This window comes from Marmota flaviventris, chromosome 12 (assembly GCF_047511675.1).
Source record: "Marmota flaviventris isolate mMarFla1 chromosome 12, mMarFla1.hap1, whole genome shotgun sequence".
NCBI classification, from domain to species: Eukaryota; Metazoa; Chordata; class Mammalia; order Rodentia; family Sciuridae; genus Marmota; species Marmota flaviventris.
The window spans coordinates 84018695-84040853 of record NC_092509.1 but is presented as its reverse complement, the minus strand read 5'-3'; the positions used below and the strand labels follow the sequence as shown (position 1 = coordinate 84040853).

At 32.5% G+C, this 22159-nt stretch overlaps 1 protein-coding gene across 3 annotated transcripts in view; it reads right to left on the bottom strand.

The window, feature by feature from the left end:
* The window catches only part of Kcnt2 (potassium sodium-activated channel subfamily T member 2), a 360854-nt gene that overhangs the window by 216074 nt on the left and 122621 nt on the right, over positions 1-22159 (bottom strand). For all 3 annotated transcript variants that reach the window (XM_027948819.2, XM_027948820.2, XM_027948821.2), the window contains exons 6-8: positions 18362-18436; positions 16874-16957; positions 13762-13856 (exon numbers count right to left, since the gene is read on the bottom strand). In XM_027948819.2, the coding sequence (XP_027804620.1) occupies positions 13762-13856; positions 16874-16957; positions 18362-18436 (254 nt within the window). The remainder of the gene's footprint in view (positions 1-13761; positions 13857-16873; positions 16958-18361; positions 18437-22159) is intronic.

Sequence of the window (22159 nt, the reverse complement as noted above, 5' to 3'; positions counted from 1 at the left end):
TATAAACTATTTGAAGACTAACTACTTACTTGCCCATACTTCTATCTTTAGCCCTTAAAGAGACTCTGGAATGTAATAATTTCTCAGGAAATATTAATTAAATAAATATATGCAATAATTCACAGATCAACTCATATCTTTTATTCATGTGTTTATGTTTTATTATTCTTTCTTCTGGCATTTTCTCAGATGGATTGTGTACTCACTTGATCCACATCTTTCTAGAAACTGCTTTCTTTTTTTAAAATATCTATTTTTTAGTTGTAGTTGGACACAATATCTTTATTTTTTTTTTATTTTTATTTGGTGCTGAGGATCAAAGCCAGGGCCTCACACGTACTAGGCAAGTGTTCTACCGCTGAGCCACAACCCCAAACCCTAGAAACTACTTTCTTACACCCATAAAGGTTGGTATAAGATTCTTGATTTCAGTCATTTTCTGTCAGATGTCTATAAATATTTTCCCATCATCTGGACATTTCTAGTATAGCCAGTGAAAGGTTGCCACAGTCTGGCTGGGCACAAATGCCGCAGTCTGGCTGGGCACAAAATCACGAGCCACCACACAGCTTGTAGATTCAAACAGCAACTCTTTATTCCCGAACTCACACCAGCCGTCTACAATCACGTTCTGGGGAAATCCACGTTCTCTGCCCAAATCCACGTTCTCTGCCCAAATCCACGTTCTCTGCCCAAATTCACCTCCACTGGGCTTCTATCTCCAAAATATACTGTCTGAATCCCGTGAGAACTCCAGGGGAACTCAGGCAGCAGGATACGCCCTATTCCCAGCAGGAATAATCTTAAACCTTAAACCTGGAACCTAAACTGGGAACGCCCTAAACACGATTATCTTAAAACCGGGAACACCCTAATCTGCCTTGGTCCTTGAGCAAGGTCACCTACATTCAATGTCGCTGCAACATGTCAGCAACATGGGGTACGCTGGCAAGGAAATTGTCATACCTACTTGGCTAATGGCTCCCAGCAAAAGGTTGTTCCATGGGTATAGATCACTCCTTAAGAATTTTATTAGCCTTCGACTGCTACAATGAGTATTTACCACAAACTTAGCAATTGAAAGAGTATAAATTTACTTTCTCAAAGTGATGGATGTCACAAATGCAGGTAGACAAGTCTAGCTCCACTGCTACAATTTTCCCAAGGTGAAAAATCACTCGGCGAGTGGATGAGGTTCACTACTAGAGTTTCTAGGATAGAAACTGTTCCCAGTGTCATTCAGATTATGTACTCAAAATTGATCCTAAATGCAATGTGTGTAACAATTATTATATACTTTCAAAGTCCCTTTTGCCACCTAGCATAACATATTCACAGTGACACAGATTAGGACATGGTCATCTTTAGGACTCATCTGCCTACCCTTTGGAAAATAGTGAGTATACATACAACTTATAATAAGTAAATAATCTATTGTTTTCCTACAAGAAGTGTGAACAAGTTTCTCTTGTCCTTGGAGATTAAGTACCTTTAGTAGAACATGCCAAGATGTATTTTTTTTCTCACATTTTAATCTCCAGGTTCATGTCTGTCTTAAACACCACATACCATTTTCCTATGTGTTTAGTAATTATCTTTCCACTATATTTTGCTTTTTCTCCTACTGACTTCTATAGAACCCATCAGGTATTCTAAATATATCCTTTATATCTATCCCTAGATGAATTCTCTTTCCTTGAGCAAGTTTATATCATTAGGGACAAGTCCAAATTATTGTTTGTTTCCCTTACTTTGAATGCTGGCCCTCCTAGATGAGGTATTTCCTGTGATATGCTCATCGGCAGGTGGGTGCAGTCCAGAAGAAAGTAGGGAAGGGCTTTTCTCCTAGAAACCAGAAGACCCCAAGCTGAGGGACCCAGGGAAGCATCAGGAAGAAGCCTCCCTGACCTTTCTCTTTTCAAACATCCCACCTAAGAGATGGAGAGGCCTCAGCATAGTTCTTCCTTACGCTCGGAAAGTCAGAGAGCAGCTAAATTCACTCAAGCCAATGTCCACCTTCTGCGGAACTCCAAGTTTAAACAGCACCCTGGGTCTGCTTCATTCAGTCATCACCCACGTACCTTTTTTATGTTCTGGGTTCCCCTACTTCCCAGTGTTTAAATAGCTCCTTGGCACTTCTCCTGCCCTCCTTCTGAAGGCAAGAACAAGTGGAAGCTGGTACTGGAGACAGAGAAGGAATGAACCATGTAAAGTAAACATTTTCTACAATTTTTTGCATCTCAGTGTTCTGTGCTTAAAGTACAGCATTCCCTTATTTTGAATTAAGTATGGTTAATGGTCCACTTTCATCTTCACCACTGGCTTTTTGGTCAGACCAATTCCAGGTCTCAACATTTTATGTATGGTGGAAAATTAAGACAATATTATTCAGATGGTGTCATTTTGTCCTTTGATACCACTGTCATATATTATACATGTCATTTTCCTCTGATCATCCAAAAATATCCTTCTATAGTCTTTCCTTTAATACATATCAAATTTCAAAAGTTTTAAGTTGCAGTTCTTATTTTATCTGCCCCCTGTATCCCCTGATATTTTTTAACAGAAGTAGAATTTATTAAATTACTTTAAAATGTATTTTCTCTATGGCCCACAATGACTTTGTTCATACCATTAATATGATTTTTAAGGGTATAGCATAACTGTCATCAGAAATATATGCCTGCTGTTCAATAGACATCCAGAGCATTACATAGATAAATCAGAAACAACTTACAGAAAAATTACCTTAAAGCCCTCTTGACAGTAGACATAAATAGAAGAATATACATGTATTGAGTACAGGTGTTTATACTTAAAGGTACAATTAGTGGTCTTGTGGCAAGTTTCCTGAAGCTAATTCTTATTTTCTAGTGAAGCAAACTTCGTGTCTCAACTGATACCACAATCAGAACATAAACTATTTTTCTAACAAAATAATGTCTATCTCCAACATCTATCTTCAACATTGATTCAACACACATTTATTACGTACTTTCTCCAGGTTGCCTGATGATAAAACTGATAAAAGATGACAGAAAAACCAATTTAGAAAACAACAGTGGAGAACCCTTATTATGTAAGCACTAACCTCTCCCCCAGAGAGATCTTTCTTTTCATGATAACAATTAAACAATAAAAAAATTGTTGACTCCTACAAGAAACTGTGTTCTCTACTTATTTTATGTACTAATAATTTTCATAACAAGTCTATATAATATTATTATACTCATACTGCCAATCTTAAACTGGACTTAAAGCAGTTAAATGATATGAAATGCCAATCATTACATTAACTAATGGAAATGACATAAATAAGAACCCAAGCCTGCACAGTTCCAAAGATGATGATTTTTACCTTTATACCAAAAAGCAAGCATGCCTTAACACTTATGGAATATAGCAATTCTCTGTAGTCACTCTGATGTGACAACAGCTATCATTAAGATGGAAATTGAGGAAATTCATAAATGACAGAAAATAAGAACAGTGTATTAACTGGGTGAAATATGTGTGGTAAAAGAAAAAAGTTGAACAGGGTCTGAATGGAATGGAGACCATTTCTTGATTGTTAAGCTATTTTTAGGCAAGTTTTCTTGTCCATCATAAGTAAGAAGGAGCCAGTAGTTACCATAGCTCAATGTACAGCCTGTCCTGACCTAGAGGAGATTACACTTACTTGCTGCTTGAGAGTACAGGTTAGACAGCACCTAGGTGACTCATCACTTCAAATGCACCTTCACAGCAATGATACTCCACGGCTCTTTGCAAGGATAGGAACCAGAATCAAAAGATCAGATTCTGGGCTCTTGGAAGATTTATAGAGTCATTCAATGTAAAGTTCCCAGTGCGTGTGTGTGCATGGCATTAATAGCATGAGACATACTACTTTACACCCCACCAGCCCCAACCAGCAAGTGGGTCAAACCTATAACCTATTGCAATGTCATATATATTTTAGGTTAACATATACAAAATAAACATATAGGCTTATGACATTTGCATTCCTGAGTATGTGACTGCTCTTTAAAAAAAAGTAATATTAAAAAAAAGAAAATCATGTAGAGAAAAATTAATACTAGATAAGCATCTACTTCAAATATTAGCAGTACTTAAATCAATTATATACCTTTTGTAAAACATTTTCTTAGATTCAACATATTTAAGAAAAATGAATTTTAATTTTTAAAACATTTCAAGATAATCCCATGAAGAATGTTGAATGTGAGTTGAGAAATCTGCTGTGAGGTTTGCTTCTTTACAAAATATTCTTCAGTGTTATCTTTGACACAAATCCACACAAAATAATTTCACTGTTATGTAACTCTAAAACAAAATAAACTCTCAAGTTCCCTCTTTAAAAAATATCTAAAAACCCATTATTTGTCTCCTTCCTTAATATAAAAACAAAGGCACATTAATTAATAATCACTTACTCTGTGCCTTTTTATATTTTCTGTTTTTAAAATGGTAACAATGCATTTAATACTACAAGTTTTTGAAGATTTGGAATGTTTTGCAAGGGAAACATTAATTTCAATGGAAGGAAATGTTGAGAGTATAAACTTTTTCACCACCTGGTAAATATCAATTTGTATAACAAATGGTTTCAGGGAGACAAAAAAAAAAAGAAGTTACAGGACAGATATAAATAACCTTAAATATCCATGCACTCCCCATGAATTCCATTTTGGTGCACAGTTACTAAAAAATAATAATAATAACTTAATTAGCAATGGCATTCTGTGATGAAAGCATCTAGCACTTTGATTTCATGCCTGTAATTCAAGCATTAGCATTCAAATCAGCCCACAACTTGCACTTTGGTATTTATTGAGTGAATGCCAATTAACTTTTCCCATATAATTATTTTCATTTCCTCAACAGTATCTCCTTAGCAACTAATATTCCCAGGAACATAAGATAATATGAGATGCTGAGAGTTTACATTTTTAGTGATAATATTTTTGTGAAGTAAAGATAAAGTCAGTTTTTCTATTATTGAAAGAAATACCTCATCCTCCTAGGCACTGTCTTCATACATGTGTAACAAAAAAGTTAGTGACTCATTCTATGAGCCATAAATTGGGAATGAATATACATTACAATTTAATAATTCATGAAAACTGACCACATCCCACTCTAGAACCTGATGCACAAATATGCATTTCTTTGTTTCAAGATAATATAGGATGAGTAGATTTTAGGAAGGAATCATGATTTAGATTACATGATAGCAAAGTGAAATTTGAAGAAATAAAGCAGGAAAAAAAGCAAACAAAAAAACTACACAGTGGTGGGAAAAGAAATATTTGATGGTCATGCTTCTAAAATCTAACAAATTTCATTTTATGTTTAACAAAGAAGTTGATAGTTTGAGTAATTTTATTACTTTGTTCTGCTCCCTTAAATTTCCCAAATTAAGAGAGCAGAAGACAAATTTCTCAAGATATAAATTCAGAAGTTACATGGAGACAAAATTAGCAGCCAAAATTTGATTTATCTGTAAATTCCCTTTTACGGGGTATGTGTGTGCAATTTATAAGAATTATTTCAACGGGTACTACTTGTTATTAAAAAATTGCATAAGTTTTACTATACAGTTATATGTCTTTGTAAGAAGCAACAATCCTAGAACACCATTTTCATCGAATTATACCCTGGACTAGAAAGTTATGACAATAAGGATTCTTTCCCATGATATTCCACAAAAGTTAACTGTGGAAATAAGGGACTTAAAATGGAATGTTCCCAAAACATATGGTTTGAAAATGCTTTGTTTACAATAGTTAAGGTATCTCCAACTGAAAAGAATGGTCTCATGCCAGAGTGTTAAAGTCAATCACACATCTTGTTAAACCTCTAGTATTTTCCAACCACCTTGAGAGATGCTGAATGTAAAGGTGGTGGAAAGGCATCCTAAGTTTTCACTCTTATGTACCATAAAAAACTAGAAAAAGCACTGATAATTAAAATTTTAATTATTATATATTTCACAATGTTTTTGAAAACTGAGAAAGCACAGAGCATGGACATCTCCCATGATTCAGATAAACTTCAAGGAAGCTGCAAAGTCTTAGAGACTTAATGGTAAGTCTAAGAGAGAAATTTGGATTTTTCTTAAAAAATTAATATGAGAACAATTTGACTCAGGGGTAAATTAACTACACAATTCATACTGAGTGTTAAAACATTGTATTTTGAACCTTGTGTTAAATTTTATGGTCTCCTTTTACATTCTTTAACTATTGTAATATTGTCTTATTTTGATGGCTTTCAAAAATTATGCAAAAACATTATGAAAATTTAAACAATAAAAAATAAGAGAGTTGAAAATAACCTCACAAAATCCAGTGTCCATATGTAATAATCTGTTGTAGTACAATCTACATCACTATAGACATACAACAGAAATATACAGAGATGGATGAAAAGGGAAATGGTTACAAATTTACCAAATTGGAGATATATATTTATGAGATAATTTTATGTTAATGTAATATAGTCATTTTTGCCAAAATCTTAAAAAATAGTTATTTAAAAAATTTCTGAATTTGAAATATTTAATTATTCACACAAAAAACATGAGGCATAATAATGACTAATATATTCATTTGCAGCTAGTCGAAATATTTTTAAAACTTAAGATTTTATCATCATAATGTCTTTCATTAATTATAATTCTACTTGTAACAATAATTTTAAAATTCAAAGTAACAAAAATGAGAAAATCATCATAGTTCTATTGGATTTTTTAGCTTTTTAATTTTATCTATCTAGGTTTAGAACTTTCAGGACATCATACAAATGATGGGACTATATTAAATACGAAGCTCTAAGTCCAAATTTGAATTATGTTTCTTACTAATCATGGATCATAGATAAATTATTTAATCTCTGTGTCTCCAGTTTCTTGTTTATAAAATGAGAAAAATAATATATACCATGGAAGGCTGTTATGCAAACCTAAACACTTAATACAAATAAGTCAAGTGAGAAATGACTAGCAAAGAAGGAAAATATGAAGTGTTACCAAACATTATTATGATACTTAGTCACTCTGAAGGAAATGAATAATTATTTCTGTTGCTACTATTAAACTGATTTATCTCTTACCTCTATTCTTCTAGTAAATGTTCCTTCTTTTTCCTTAATTTTATTTCTTATTGGTTAGATTTTTTTTTTTTCAGACATTTTTTCAAGAGGTCTTCCTATGTATGCTTCTCACTAAGGGTATGCCTTGCGGAAAAAACAAGTTGACTGCTTTGATACTTGTATGACCTTCTTGGCTAGTACACATAATGTCACAGAGATACCTCAGAACTTTTTCTATAAAGACCATTAGGAAAATATCTTTGATGTTCCATTAGTGTGCTGCGACAATGTTTCCCCCACTCCCTCTCTTCAGTGTAACTGGAGACCTTCCTTGGATTGGAGTCTGCTATAGACTGGGTCTCAAGTGTCTCTTAAATGTCCCTGATTAAACACTTGGTCTCTAGTTAGTAGTGCTACAAGAAGATGGTAGAATACATAGACAATGGGATATAGTAGGAGAAACTTAGTTCCATGGGATCATGCCCTGAGAGGCGATATTTCTGTTTTTACTTTTACTTTCTGGCTGATATGAGATATACAGGTCTCCTTCTCCACATGTGCCCATGCTGTACTATTCCACCAGAGGCCCAAGTCAAGAGTAAAACCTCTGAAACCATAAGCAAAAATAAACCTTTCCTCCATATACCTTGTTTATCCCAGATATTTTGGCACAGTGATGGAAAGCTAACACAGAACCTAAACCAAAAAAAAAAAAAAAATTAACATTGCTGACTCTCTCTCAACATGTGTCTTTCGACTACATTTCTTTAGATAGAATGAGGTGTGAATAGGGAGTTTCCCAGGAACAGATAAAATACACTGTATATTCAATTGTTTCCAAAACAATATAGTTTTTTCCTTTTCTTTTATCTTTTTTTTTTTTTTTTTTTTATTTCTGGATTACATCCACTAAACTGGATGCTCAGAGTATTTTCTAAACTAATTAAATATTAGCATAATTCAAAGGCAGTTTGATTTAATTGCATTTTGAATTCTAAGTCAATTTTTCCTGGAAACTTGTAGATAATATTCTAGAAACTCTTAGTTCAGAGAGAATCTGGATATGAGATTAATTCTTATTTCCTTGTAAATATTATCTGTCTTTCTTCCTGAAGTTTTAACATAGTCCACAGTAGATCATTGGGCATTGAAAATAAGTCTGCTTGGTTGTTTCTTTTAGTTACTTCCTTAACTATTTTGGGTCACATTTTTTTCATCTATAACATCAGAATAATAATGGAATTTAATTCATGAATTTCTTAATATTAAATTAGCCACTATATATAAAGTACTCAGAAAAAAAAGTTCTTATTCTCACTTTGGCATCCTTGAAAACAAGAATACATTTGTCATAATTCAAAAGTGCCTTCTTCAATACAAAACTTTAGATTCAAACTGTTTCTTATTTATACTAATAACACTTTTATTATAATAGTTATGTATATATACTAAATAACCATATGCCCCTTTTTCCCCCTTGAACTTAAATCTTAGTTAGCTAATTATTGCATAAAATTAGGTGGAATACATATACAATAATTAGTTGAGACAAGTTATTGTCTATTTTTTTTAGTGTATACAACCTAGGGGCTGCTAGTTGATTGCCATGTTTTCAGATAAATGTGCTTTCTGTCACTCAGTTATAATATAAACAAAACAAATTTTAAAAAACAAAAACAAGCACCAGGTAGGATGCTGGTGACAATTAACACCATTAGACCATGTTGTAAAATTTCCTCCAAACTATGGTATTTGACTTGTCACTGTCCACTTCACAAGTGGTAATTTGCCTTAAAAGTAGAATCTGCATGTATAATTTTATCAAAATACATGCAACTATTATGTATAACTATAAAGAAACAATTTTAAAAATTAAATTTTAAAAAGCAGAACCAATAAAAGTAGACTACTTCAAGAATTTAAGCATCCAGCATTCAAATAATTGTTAATCAATGCATAAGAAAATTCCAAATACTACTGAATAAGCATGTAAATAATATTTACCTAGGTCATATTTTAAAGTACAGGTGGATTTATTTTCTGTTGAAATAAGACTGAGAAACTGAACTGAATTTTTACACTTAACTACAATAGAAAATATTTATCTTTATAACTGTATAAAAATATTATGAAAATTTATGTCTACATATTAATTCAGACAAAAAATTAAAGTTTGAAACAGAGTACTTATGAAATAAATCCTAGTACAAAATTAGAAACACCAAATGCATTATAAATTATGGTACTTATTATTGGTTAGAATATGTTGATAATTAAGCTAAAGTCCTGCACTTAATTCCCGGATGTACCAGTTTATTCTGCTTTGTTTCAGAGACACAGGCTGAATCACAATTTGCAGCTGTCTTGGGAATGAGCATTATTGATCACAAGGGGTATAGAGCCAACATGTAGATGGATTAGTCCAATTCCATTACAATAACAGGAAAAACAATTCTAAGCACATTTCCTGAAGAGAGTGGGTCAGCAGCTTAATTTCTGTTTCAGTTTGGCATTGAGCATGTGTCCCTCATAGGCAGATGCTTAATGACAGTTCTCTGTCATGCTAATAATGATTAAAAAAAGATACATTTTAAAACTATATAGCAGCTTTCTAAAAACAGGTAATTTTAAGACTGTGAGATTCATGAATAATATAATCAATCATCCAAATATTAGCTCCTGAATTATTCAGTCTGGAATTATTAAAAAGTATATAATAAATGTTCTGATTGAGAGTCTTGCAATCTTGCTTTCTGGTATAATGTAACAGCAATTATTTATAACATATGGGGGGTATGTAATTTCATAGCTCAGGTAGGAATTAGGTTATTAATTTCTGACTTGGCATATGTCTCAATTTTCAGAAAGGGAGGGTAAAAAAAAGGATGAAATGTGCATTCTGAGGAGAAATAGGCTTAAATAGTCCAAACACTTGTTTAAACTTTTAACCTTACAAAGCACTCCCCTTTTATATAGTCTGCTGTGTAACACCATTCCCTATTTACATGTCCTTGAATTTACCTGTCATCTTATTATTAGGTCAAATAAAGAAACTGTTCTAACCAGTAAGATTAGGGCCATGAGTACGTTGTGATGCTATGTTTATGAAATATTAGATATTAAATGGCTGGGCATGGTGGCACATGCCTGTAATCTCCAATGGCTCAGAAGGCTGAGACAGGAGGATCTCCAGTTCAAAGCTAGCCTCAGCAACAGCAAGGTGCTAAGCAACTCAGTGAGACATCGTCTCTAAATAAAATACAAAATAGGGCTGGGGATGTGGCTCAGTGGTCAAGTGCCCCTGAGTTCACTCCCTGGTAACCATAAATAAATAAAAAGAAAGATAGAAAGATAGATAGATAGATAGATAGATAGATAGATAGATAGATAGATAGATATTGAATGTACTAAAGACAGAGATCACCATTTTACTTCAGTGAGGGGAAATAAATGCAGGGAAAAAAATCTCAGAATATGTAGGACAAACTGGAATACAATATAGTGGATAAAGCTGTTTTCTCATATTTCTTGTTAAATAGTTTTTTAGGCATTGTGATTCTGTTTTATAGCATTATAGAGAGAATTATGAAATTTTATAGTATTATTAGTAGTTTTATGTTATATTATTTTTATATTCTTAAATCAAATACAGTTTATAACCATATGTAATTTAATCCTATTTTTAAAAAAAAACTTGTAAGGTGACTAATATTATCATTGTTTTATGACATGTACAAAAGTTGTTCAAGGGCACCAAACTATGATAGCCTTGAGTTTTAAACAACTAATAACACATGAACTCTTATGACTTGTCAGTGCCAAAGACTTAATTGCTCTACCATATCTAGTTTTTATTTTTTATGTCATAGTACAAAATTCAAACGGGCACACTGTTGGCTAGCTAGACCACATTTTTGCAGGGACTCTGTATCAGTCATGCGTAGATACATAACTGAATTCTAGCCTAAAATATGCATGCAAATATTCAGTTACATCTTATTTTCCATCCAAAGATTGGAGTTAGGATGTAATGGCAAGGGTAGAACCAGCCATCTTGAACCAATAAGATGGAAATCACATTTTGAGAATGGCTGAAAACAACATATGTGAAAATTCAGTCCTCAAGAGTTTCAAGTTAATATACCAATCCTAGACAAACTGCCCACATGTTTCTGTTTGTTTCAGATGCATTTATTTATTTATTTATACTTTATATTCCACATGGTGTAACTCTTTAATAAATCACCCTGTATAATATATTATGACTAAAATCACACTGTCCATACCCTTCTTAACAGATAATAGCACTTTTAATTGTGAATCTTATGATTTCTTCTATATCACGATGTTTATGATTTATGAAGATATTGTAATGCTAGAGAAGAATAAACAAATAAATCTGCCCTCAGTCTCTCCATTCTGGATAGAGGATATGAAAAATAATCCCAGAAAGAATTTACATTCCCAATCCCCTACCTGCCCTCCTGCCCCGCCCTAAATGACCCTGCCACCAAAACTCCTCCCATGACTTGGATCTACCCACTGCCCCTCAAAAGGGCCTACCAAAGTCACTAACTCCTCCCATGGGCTGGTTCTGCTATAAAACCCAGACCCTCCTTTGGCCTGCTGCCATTTTCCCCACAAAGACATACCCCTCAGGTGCACAATAAAGCATCACTTATCCATGAGTTCTGCCTCCATTTTTTTTTTTTTTTTTTTTGTATTCCCTTTCAGGTGCTTTCAGGAGATGTCATAATTTAAGAATGTATTAATAAGCATGTGATTAAAAACAATAACATTTTACTCAGTTAAACTTCACATGACTTGCACAGAAGAGATATGTCCACATATCAATGACATTTACAAGAGATATGTCCACATATCAAAACCTCCAATGGTCTAAAACTGATACACAAACAACAACAATAACAGCAATTATAACAATAAATAAAAGCAAAAAAAATTACTCAATGATGAAGAAATTACACAGTGGAAATTTCACATAGTGAAAACCTTACTCTAGGGCTGTTGCATCCCTTGGCATAAAAATGTGGCAAAATGTATCTAGTTGCTTCTCCGAAAATAAAAACCTACCCAACTAGAAGTACTAGGCAGAAAGTGGGAGTAAAGAGAAAACCTACTCTAGATGAAGATTTATTATAATGAAGATATCTCCAGAACTAAAGTACTACTTAGTGTCATGATATAAAAATAATTTATCTTGGGCTGGGGTTGTGGCTCAGTGGTAGAGCGCTTGCCTTGTATGTGTGAGGGCCTGGGTTTGATCCTCAGCACCACATAAGGATTAATAAATAAAAATTAAGATAGTGTGGCCATCTACAACTAAAAAATATATTTAAAATAATAATAATAATAATTTATCTTCATTTGGGTATTAAATATTTTTTAAAAATTTTTTTTCAGTGCTGGGGATTGAATCCAGGACCTTGTGCATGCTCAGCAAGCTCTCTAACACTAAGCTGCTCCCCCTCAAACAATTATTTCTTTACAACATTCATTTTAATAGACTCCCACATTTTACCTATAAATCATTAATTTTAATTTTTGTAATTATTAAGCAGCTAAAAAATTAACATATATATACTGTACATACATAATTTCAAATAATTTTCCTCATGTAAGATAAGAAAACTCCTAAGTGATTCAAGTAATTTCATTACATGGATATTAAGAATTATTAGTGACTTTAGAAAGAAAGTTATCACTTTTAGTGTTTCATATTATTCAATTAGATATTTACTGGATGAAGCATAAAGACAATTTGTGAAAGATTTTAAAAAGCTGGTGCTGTGTAAAATTTAGATGGACACTTTATATTTACATATTAGATATCACAAAATATTTATTTTTCAATAAAAAATAAGGCAATAAAACACACCTGACGTACATTCCATATTGATATTAAGCACAAACTACTAATGCAAACTAGTTACCATACCTATGTTATCCAAATCCACTGCACAGCATTTACACCAGAAATCCACAACTCCTACAAAAGAGACATTATTCTACCTTGTATTTTGATGGCCACATATTTTTCTCTTGCTGAGGATCAGCATGACTCCATATGTGCAATATAGCACTGCACAACGGATTACTCAATAATTGTCAAAGTGTGACTTCCAAAAGAGCAAATTAATTTTTTTTTTTGGAATAAAGCAAAATACCAGGGCGTGCCTTGCACTGTCAGGAGATCTGCCCTTGCTTTCCACCTGACTGCACAAGAAAACATCTTGTAGATGAGGCAGAGACACTGATAGGCAATGACAGTTTTCTCAACAGTGTTTCTGCTTTGAAGAATGTCAAAGGATTAGGGCACCTTTATGTCAGTGATTGGAAAGAAAATTCTTGTTTGACAAGTACAGTATGCCGTCCAAATTCTTGTAATTTGACTGTTTACAACATATGGGAAAATGTCAGACATGCAGTAAACATCAACACCAAATAATATATGTGCTCTCCGTTTTGTCTGTAAGACTAAAGGAATGATTTTACTTTACTTCTGTAAGAGGCCTGCTGTATTTCATGGTGAATACATGTTTGCTTATTTTTAGCCAACTATTAATAAAATACTTTAAAATAGGGTTTCCTTTAAAAACTATAATTAAATGAAACATTTAAAAAGTCCGATATGTACAATCTTACCAGGTGAAGATAAGGCATAGTAACGTAGATATCAAAATCAAAACTTGGTTAAACATTGCAGACTGCGTACGCTGAATGGCTCTATGTAGATCATTCTAAAATGATAAGGAAAAAAGCATAATGCAACATTTTGATAAATAATAAATGGGCATGAGTTTAATGAGATTTATTTTTATTCATTATATTTCTACTATCTTCTGTCCTCTGTATACCTAATACATATGCTTTTAAAGGATTTATTAACATATTTTGGTTTTGCTTATATCTTTATATAACTCACTATAGAACCTATATTACAAAGTAATAGTATGTAAAGGTCACTGAAGCACTAAATTTTAGCTTCCTTGCCTTGCAGACATCTGCACAGATGTTGCACTTACTACTCCCAAAACACCCCAATGGTAATGATAATCTTGCATGGAAAATTCAAATTTCCAAAAATCAGAAAATACTATGTCCAACTAAAGGGGCAGTAATAACTGGGTAGAGCTGCAATAAAAGCTCATTCTTTAAAAATATATGACATGAATTATGGTAGGAGTTTTATCAAAGAAAAAATCATTCAATGAACAAATTATTTAAATATCATCGATACTAATATTAGGAGAAATGTGAATCAAGATACATTTTTACCTTCATAATATGTAGACAGTAAAGTATAACAGAGACAGTTAAGCTTTTGGTGCAAGAAGTGAGTACATGTACAATACTACTCAGTTAATTATTTACAAATTTCTGATAGGCAATTTGGTTGCATAGGCTCAAAACTCAGAATTATGTCCTTTCTATTTCATGCACTTATTTATTTATTCACTCATTCAATTTATTCATTCATTCATAATCCCATATTTTCTCAAATTTAATTGTATGAAAATCATGAGATGGGTACCAATATTTATGTATGTTCATCTCTATTATAAAATTATGACATGAAAACTGAATATTTACTACTATTAAAATATGAAAAACAAAATGTTAGATAAATTAATCAATATACATAAAATAGACACATACATTTAAAAATGATTTGAAATGAAACATTTAATAGCATGGCAACTTGTCCACTAGATACCAGTGAGTGGGTGACACAATTTCTAAATACAAAACAAACACACAGTATGATTTTATAATGATATTGTTTTTTTACATAACAAATATTGGAAATATTGAAGTTACTATGAATTACTTTGGTAGATTTGTATTTTTTTTATTTTTTCCTCTTATTTCACCTTTTTTGTTGTATTCAATTTTTTATTTGTTCCTTTTACTCTGTAGCTTTCAGTTCATCTCAAATTTTGTGTAAGACTTTAACAGTCTTAAAATCAGTATAGTATGACAAAAGCTCACCAATTATAAAAGAACCTCAATGAGTCATTATTTATTGTCCTTTACCATCCACTTAAACAGAAATGTTATGAAAACAAATAACTAAATTGATTGATTAGAATCTCATCTCTCAATGCTTAAAAGTTTCCTATGGCAGAGGTGTTAATGAGCAGAAAAGCAGATAAAAATTGAGCATCCAGTGAGAGAAAGTGAAACAAAATATAGAATGAAATGGAAAATAAATCCTAAATTAATATTGTAACACAGTTCTTTTTTCTCAATTACTGATTAATTGTTCATATTTTGGTTAGGTTATTTTTTCCAACAACTAATTGCATAGTAATTAACAAAAGATTGATTTTTTTCCTCATGTATATTTTTCATTAGCAAGTTTAGCAAGCTATATTTAGTCAAATAGTATTTCTTGGGGACAATTAAGACAGTCGAATATTTCTACAGACCACAATCCATACTCTCTCTCCCATTGTTCATGTTCTTTCATGAGATTCCAGTGGTAACTTGATATAAATGTTTGGAAACATTTATCTGGTAACAAATATGTGTTATTCAAATATTCCTTTTGGCCAAAATTTTTGTCATATTATCTGGTTCAAGACCACTTACATGAAAAGCAAGTTTGTTTCCAAACAACTATAACTTAAATACAGTAAAAATAATACTATTAATCCCTTATTCAATTCATGCCAGATACGAGATTATGCACACACAAACATGCTATATATGTATATGTATATATAACTGCATTTGACTTTTGCAGCAATTATGTAATGTAGGTGCTCTTATTTTCTTTTGCAGACAAAGGTATTAGCAAAGAAGTTAAAATCATTTGCCTATTAGAATTTACAGCACAAGAAGGCCCATACTAACATTCGTATAATGAATGACTAAATAGCAAATGTCTTACAGCTCACTTGTAAGTATTGAAGTTGATGGGAAATACATTTTGATAGTTTTAAACCATTCTTTCCAAACAAGGTCAGCCTTGGGTAAAATGCAACTATGGCACAATTCTGAATTAAGCATCTCTACCTCATTTACTTTTCTCCCTCCTAAAATCCCTTACAAAACCCAACTCCACCAAATCTAAAATAAACTTTAACTAAAGGGTTTCCAGCTCTGATACAGGGCTTTTACAAAACTCCAGAGATTTTCATGGAACACAAAACTACCTACAATTAAGGAAAATTTAGCAAAATCACTTCCCTAAATTCTTAAAACCGGGAGTTCCATTGTATGTAAAGAGATGGCCTTGGGAAAGAAGGGCATTTGTGTTCAGAAGATTGTCTACCCAACTGAACTAGTCCAATAGCAGTTAGGTGTAGGTTTGATGAAATCCAAAAAATGTGAACCATTTTTATTTACTAAGCCCTACAAAGGTAGTAACTAGCCAATATAGGCATTTTATAAGTTTTCCTCTTGATCAGCATATAGCAGACTGGTATTTAAACTCAATCAACATACATATTTGTATTGCATATCACTTTAATTATTTAACAATACTTCACCCAATAGTTTATTATTACAAGCATTCAAATAGAACTGTTTGCTGACACCAAATGAAAATGTTTAAAAATGAAACATTTGAAAAAATAATTATAATTAAATACATTCCATATAATTTATATTTTATGGGAAAAGGAATAATGGAAAAGTGCAAAATCGGATCCAAAAACATCATCTGTTTCTGCTTAATCACTAAAAATAAGTAAGAAATAGTAAATGTTTTAAAAATATTTTTCTATTTGTGCTTCACTTTTATACTTACAATCATATTTTCCAAGGCATGTTTGGCAAGCCAACAGTTTAGAAATACTGGAACAAATAAATTCCTCAAGGAAGGCCAGAATATCTAAAAAAAACAAACAAAAACTGACTTTAATCTCAAAGCAGGAAGTTACACCTAGGAGGTTAAAAAAGAAATGCAAAACAGAATAAAATTATTAAAGACTGTGCAATGATTTAAAACAAGGTAAATGCCTTATACTCATTATTAAAGAAACTCAAGGAGGAGATATGATCTTTCATTCATTGTCTAAGTCTTTCTTAGGGAAATTATTACAGAAGCAGAAAGAAAATAATAAGCGCTCATTAGATGTCAGATATAACTATGCTAATTCTATTATTAAATCTTTTAGTGTTAGATTTTATAAAAGACTTTGGCTCTCTCTTCCTCTTACCTAAGATGGTAAGCAGCAACCAGGAGAGAAGGCTTAGTCTTTTATAACATTACCACTGACTGTCTTCAGACTGAACTACTTCAAGTAACATTGGAAAACTACATTCAGTAGAAATTATATTTATATAGTTAGTTATTTAGCTTGTCATTTAATCTAGTTTCATTTCCTTCTGAAAATAAATCACTCAAATTAAATTATTTGCCAAAACTGATATCTACTTATTTTCAAAATTTTCCAAATAAAATTCAAATAGTGTTAGAAAGTATAATCCCTATAGGCATTACATCAAATTGAGATTAAAAACTAATTTTGAAAAAATAAATAAATAAATAAAAACTAATTTTGCAAACGTGGAATTTATGGGTTACATATCTGTAGGATTGCACTTGAATAGGTTAATACTGTGTAATAGGGATTGGAGAGTCCGTTGATAAAGAACAAACTATTATCTGTTTCTTGGCAACCTTCTTATTAAAGAGACACTTGGACTTAGTAAATCCTATAGTTAACTAGTGATAAATATGTTCTCAGTATGAGAAACCTGTAGAAATACAGGTTAATTTATTTCTTTTGTGGGGGTAAGGGCAATGGGGATTAAACTCAGGAGTGCTTCACCACTAAGCCATATCCTCAGACCTTTAGAATGAGTCAGGGTCTCATTAAGTTGCTTAGGTCCTCACTAAGTTGCTGAGACTGGCCTTTAAATTATGAACTACCTGCCTCAGCCTCCCAAGTCACTGGGATTGCAGGCATGTGCCACCACACCCGGCTTGTTTCTATTTTTTAAATTCCATCACATAAACAAGAAATGGAGCAAGTAATTTTGAGTCTCTTCAGACAATATTGACATTTGTTCAAATATAAATTTCTAGAATTCCATTTTGCTATTGCACTGAATTACATTAGATTTCCCTGAATTAACAATTCATTATCCAAATGACTTCTTATTTTTAGTAGGATGATTTTAACCAAAGTCTAAGTCCAGTTATCTCAGCTACAATATTATATAAAAGCAGTTAAATAATTTGCTTAAATTTAATAACAAAAATTTTATTCTCTAAGATTTTTTGACTTACTGAGATAATGAAGGGAACTGCATTAATTATTTCCAAGATGAAGGGTATTCTTAAAATCTGTTCCCAGATGTTTCCCTTCCAAGAAAGAAATTAATAAAAATGAAAGTCAATTATACTTAATCCTATTAAAAGGAGAAAAAACAGTAGTCAGAATTTCTCTAGTAAAAAAAGGTTAAAAAGTTACTGGTCACAATGCAGAGATGTAGCAATAGCTTAGAGATTATGTTTTTACATGTTGTTGTGCTCTCCCAATGTATTCATAGGAATTTATGAATATTACACATAACATTTCAATCTAATAGCTTATCATGGAAGAAAATTTACTTGTAAAAATAAAACCTACAGAATCATTTAAAAAGTGACTCAGTCTTTTTATTTTAATACTTACATTCACTCATTGTAACATATATTAAGTAGTTTGTAAAACACATGTGCTTCCTAACAATTGTTGGTATTTTGTTTTTACTTTAATCAAATTTAAGGGAAAAACCTTTTTAATCACCTACATTCTAACCTCCCAACCCATGTAGTATGATATTAATCAAAATCAAATACATAATTTGCAGGCCCTATGTGAAATGAATGTACAGGCCCTCTTATTAACAAATTTTTATCAATTTCAAGAAGTGACGTGTGGCTACTTCTAGTCATGTAGCCCTGTGCAAATACATGGATAACGTGTCCATGAAGCTGACTCTGATTTTAATTTTTGAATTTATCATTGTGTGGATTTATGTTAATTAATTAATTTTAACCTGTTCATAATAAAAATAATAAAAATTATACATATTAAAATCATGTGATATTTTGCTGCATGTATACATTGTATAATGTTTGAATTGGGTAAAATTTATCTATCTCCTGAAACATCATTTCTTTCTGGTGAAAACTTTGAAAATCCTTTCATCTAGCTTTTGAAATGTACAATATATTATGGTTCTCTGTAGTTACCCTACTGTACAATAGCACAACAGAACATCTTGCTCTTTTCTAACTGTAACATACTAGCCATTCAAACTTTCCCTATCTCTCCCTCCCCAAAATTCTCCCCATCCTCTGGTAACCAACATTCTACTCTCAATTTCTGAGACCAACATTTTTAGATTTCATACAAGAGTGAGATCATGAATATGTCTTTCTGTGCCTGGTTTATTTCACTCCTGTTTCATCAATGTTGTCACAAATGGCCAGGATTTCACTTTTGCATGACTAAATAATTTTACACTGTGTATATGTGCCAGGTTTTGTCTATCCATTACTCTGCTAATGGCACTTATGTACTTGACATAACTTGGCTATTATGAAGAATGCTACAGTGAATATGGAAATATAGAACTTTCTTTGACATCCTGATTTCATTTCCTGAGGACTACATACACAAGATCAAGGTTTTGTTGTCACGTGGTAGTTCTGTTTCCAGTTTTGTGAAGAAACTTCACACAGTTTTCTAAAATGTCTGTACTTACTCACATTCCCATCAACAATGTGCAAGGGTTCCCAATTCTTCACATCCTCACCAACACTTGTTATTTTTTTTCTTTTTTTTTTTAAATTTTATTGTTTTTTGTACATTTAATTTGTTTAATGACCCTGATTTTAAGATAATCACTGACACTTTCCTGAATGGGGCTGTCACAGTTTGAAAATGGCTTGAGTATGTCTCCCAAAGGTTCATATCTTGGAAGCTTGATTCTCAGTGTGGGAAACAGAGGTGGTGGGATCCTTAAGGGTGGGGACCACTGGAAGGAAATTAGGTCATAGGACATCATCTTCCAAAGGGATTGATACAGTTCTTGTGTAACCCCAGTTAGTTCCTGCAGTTTTTATGAAAAAAAAAAAAACAGCCTCTGGATATCTCTGGCTTCCTGCCTCACCATGTGATCTCTTCCCCATGTGCTCCCTAAATGGTCATGTCGCCCATTGTGAGGACCTTGTCAGAAACTGAACACATACCAGCACCCAATCTTAGACTTTCAGTCTCTAAAACTCTAAGATAAATAAAGCACCCAGATTTAGATTTCTTGTTACAAAAACAGAAATCAAACTAATATTCTCACTAATAATAAAGAACTCAGAATTTCCTAAAGGAGTTTTCTCTTCTATGAAATCTATGTTTTGGAAAAGCAATTAGAAATCTGGCTTCCATATAAATTCCAATTACCTTGTAATATAAAGTTGGGATTATTTTTAAGTTTTCCTTGAAATCCCAATAGCTTAAAACAATATAGTGATATAAAACACTTCCACAACCCAAAGCAAGGTTCTAGATCAGCTATGACCTATGTAGTCAGATAGGCTTTGTTGGCATTAGTTCATCACCTTTCTCCAGGGTGTATTAAAAGTGATACATAGGGAACAGGTGGAGGAAAGTTATTTAGGAGAACCTCTGTATGAAGATGTTCCAGGTGCTATGGTCCATCACCTCAAGTTAAGTGAAAAGGATCAAGGAGATCACTGAGTTTGACTTAGACATGAGATTGTATACAGTAATGCCTAAAACATGAAAAATCAGAAGAGCAAAATAAAGAGAACAGTGATGACAGCAAGCCACAGTTCCTCCAATTTTAAAATGAAAGTGCCTATTTTATAAAAGCCAGATACATATTCTGAAAAATGAAAACTAGGGTCATTTTTGAAATGGATTACATTCAGATTCTGTGTGGATGAAGGTGAAATGGTACCTCAACAAATGGTGGATCTCAGAATCCAAAGGTCTGTGTCAGAGTTCTGGTGACTAGCCTGAGTCATTAAGCCTCTAGGGAACTTCAACCAAAGGTCCTAGAAGAGCCACAAAACACCCCCCAGAGAAAAAAAAATAGTACTGATATTCATCATGCAGAGCAACCCAACACCAGACTACAACCGCCAGACAAGTGACTTCATCCCAAATACAGATCTCACTTTACTCCTGCTCCTCCTTTGTCCTTGGAGGCCCATATCAGTAGGCATCAAAAAAAGTGAGGAAATGAAAGAGGAGACAGATAGCTCCCATGAAGATTCTCTGCCCCATAATGATCTAAACTGAGGACATGCTAAAGTCGAACTGGATGAGAATTTTGAATTTTGCATACATTGATCATCCATCTCAGTAGCATGTATGAGAAGGATGGTATAGGGATTTGAAAAACTTTCTTAGCAATTTTGACAAATGGAAATAAAATATTTTCTATTTCTTTCCTCTGTCTTCTCATTTCCACTTATATTAATCTCTTTTTTTCTGATTTTTACAAGGAATCATTAGAAATGTCCTATAATGGTATATGACTAAGTAATTTCAGTTCTGATTTATCTTCCATATTAAAGGCAAAGGATTCTTTCTGAAATACCAAATTCCCATTCTTGAGATAATAAAATCCAAATTCCTCATTATATTCTGCGAAGCTTCACAATTTGAGCTCTGGTTACTGATGCGGTCTATGTGCAATATTTCTAACCCTTCTCTGAGTTCAACCACAGATTCATCCATATTAAGTTTTACACAGTTCCTTGGACACAGTAGGTCTTTTCATACTTTTATAACATGTTTCTGCCTCTGGTTAGAAAGCTTTACTCCTAAACCTTCACCTCTAATCTCCTTGGCAAGTGTTTGAAACATTTTACTGAACTCATTTCCTTATACACTTGGGGCTCAATTACATAGTTAAATTGATAAGTGAAACTCCCAAATATTTTATACATCCTCTTCCCCTTCTTTAATACAATTATTTTATTTTATTTTTGATCTTAAGTATTTATATTCCTTTATAATGGTTCCAAATGGAAAACAATTGTTTAAAAACTTCCTGAATATAGTTATGT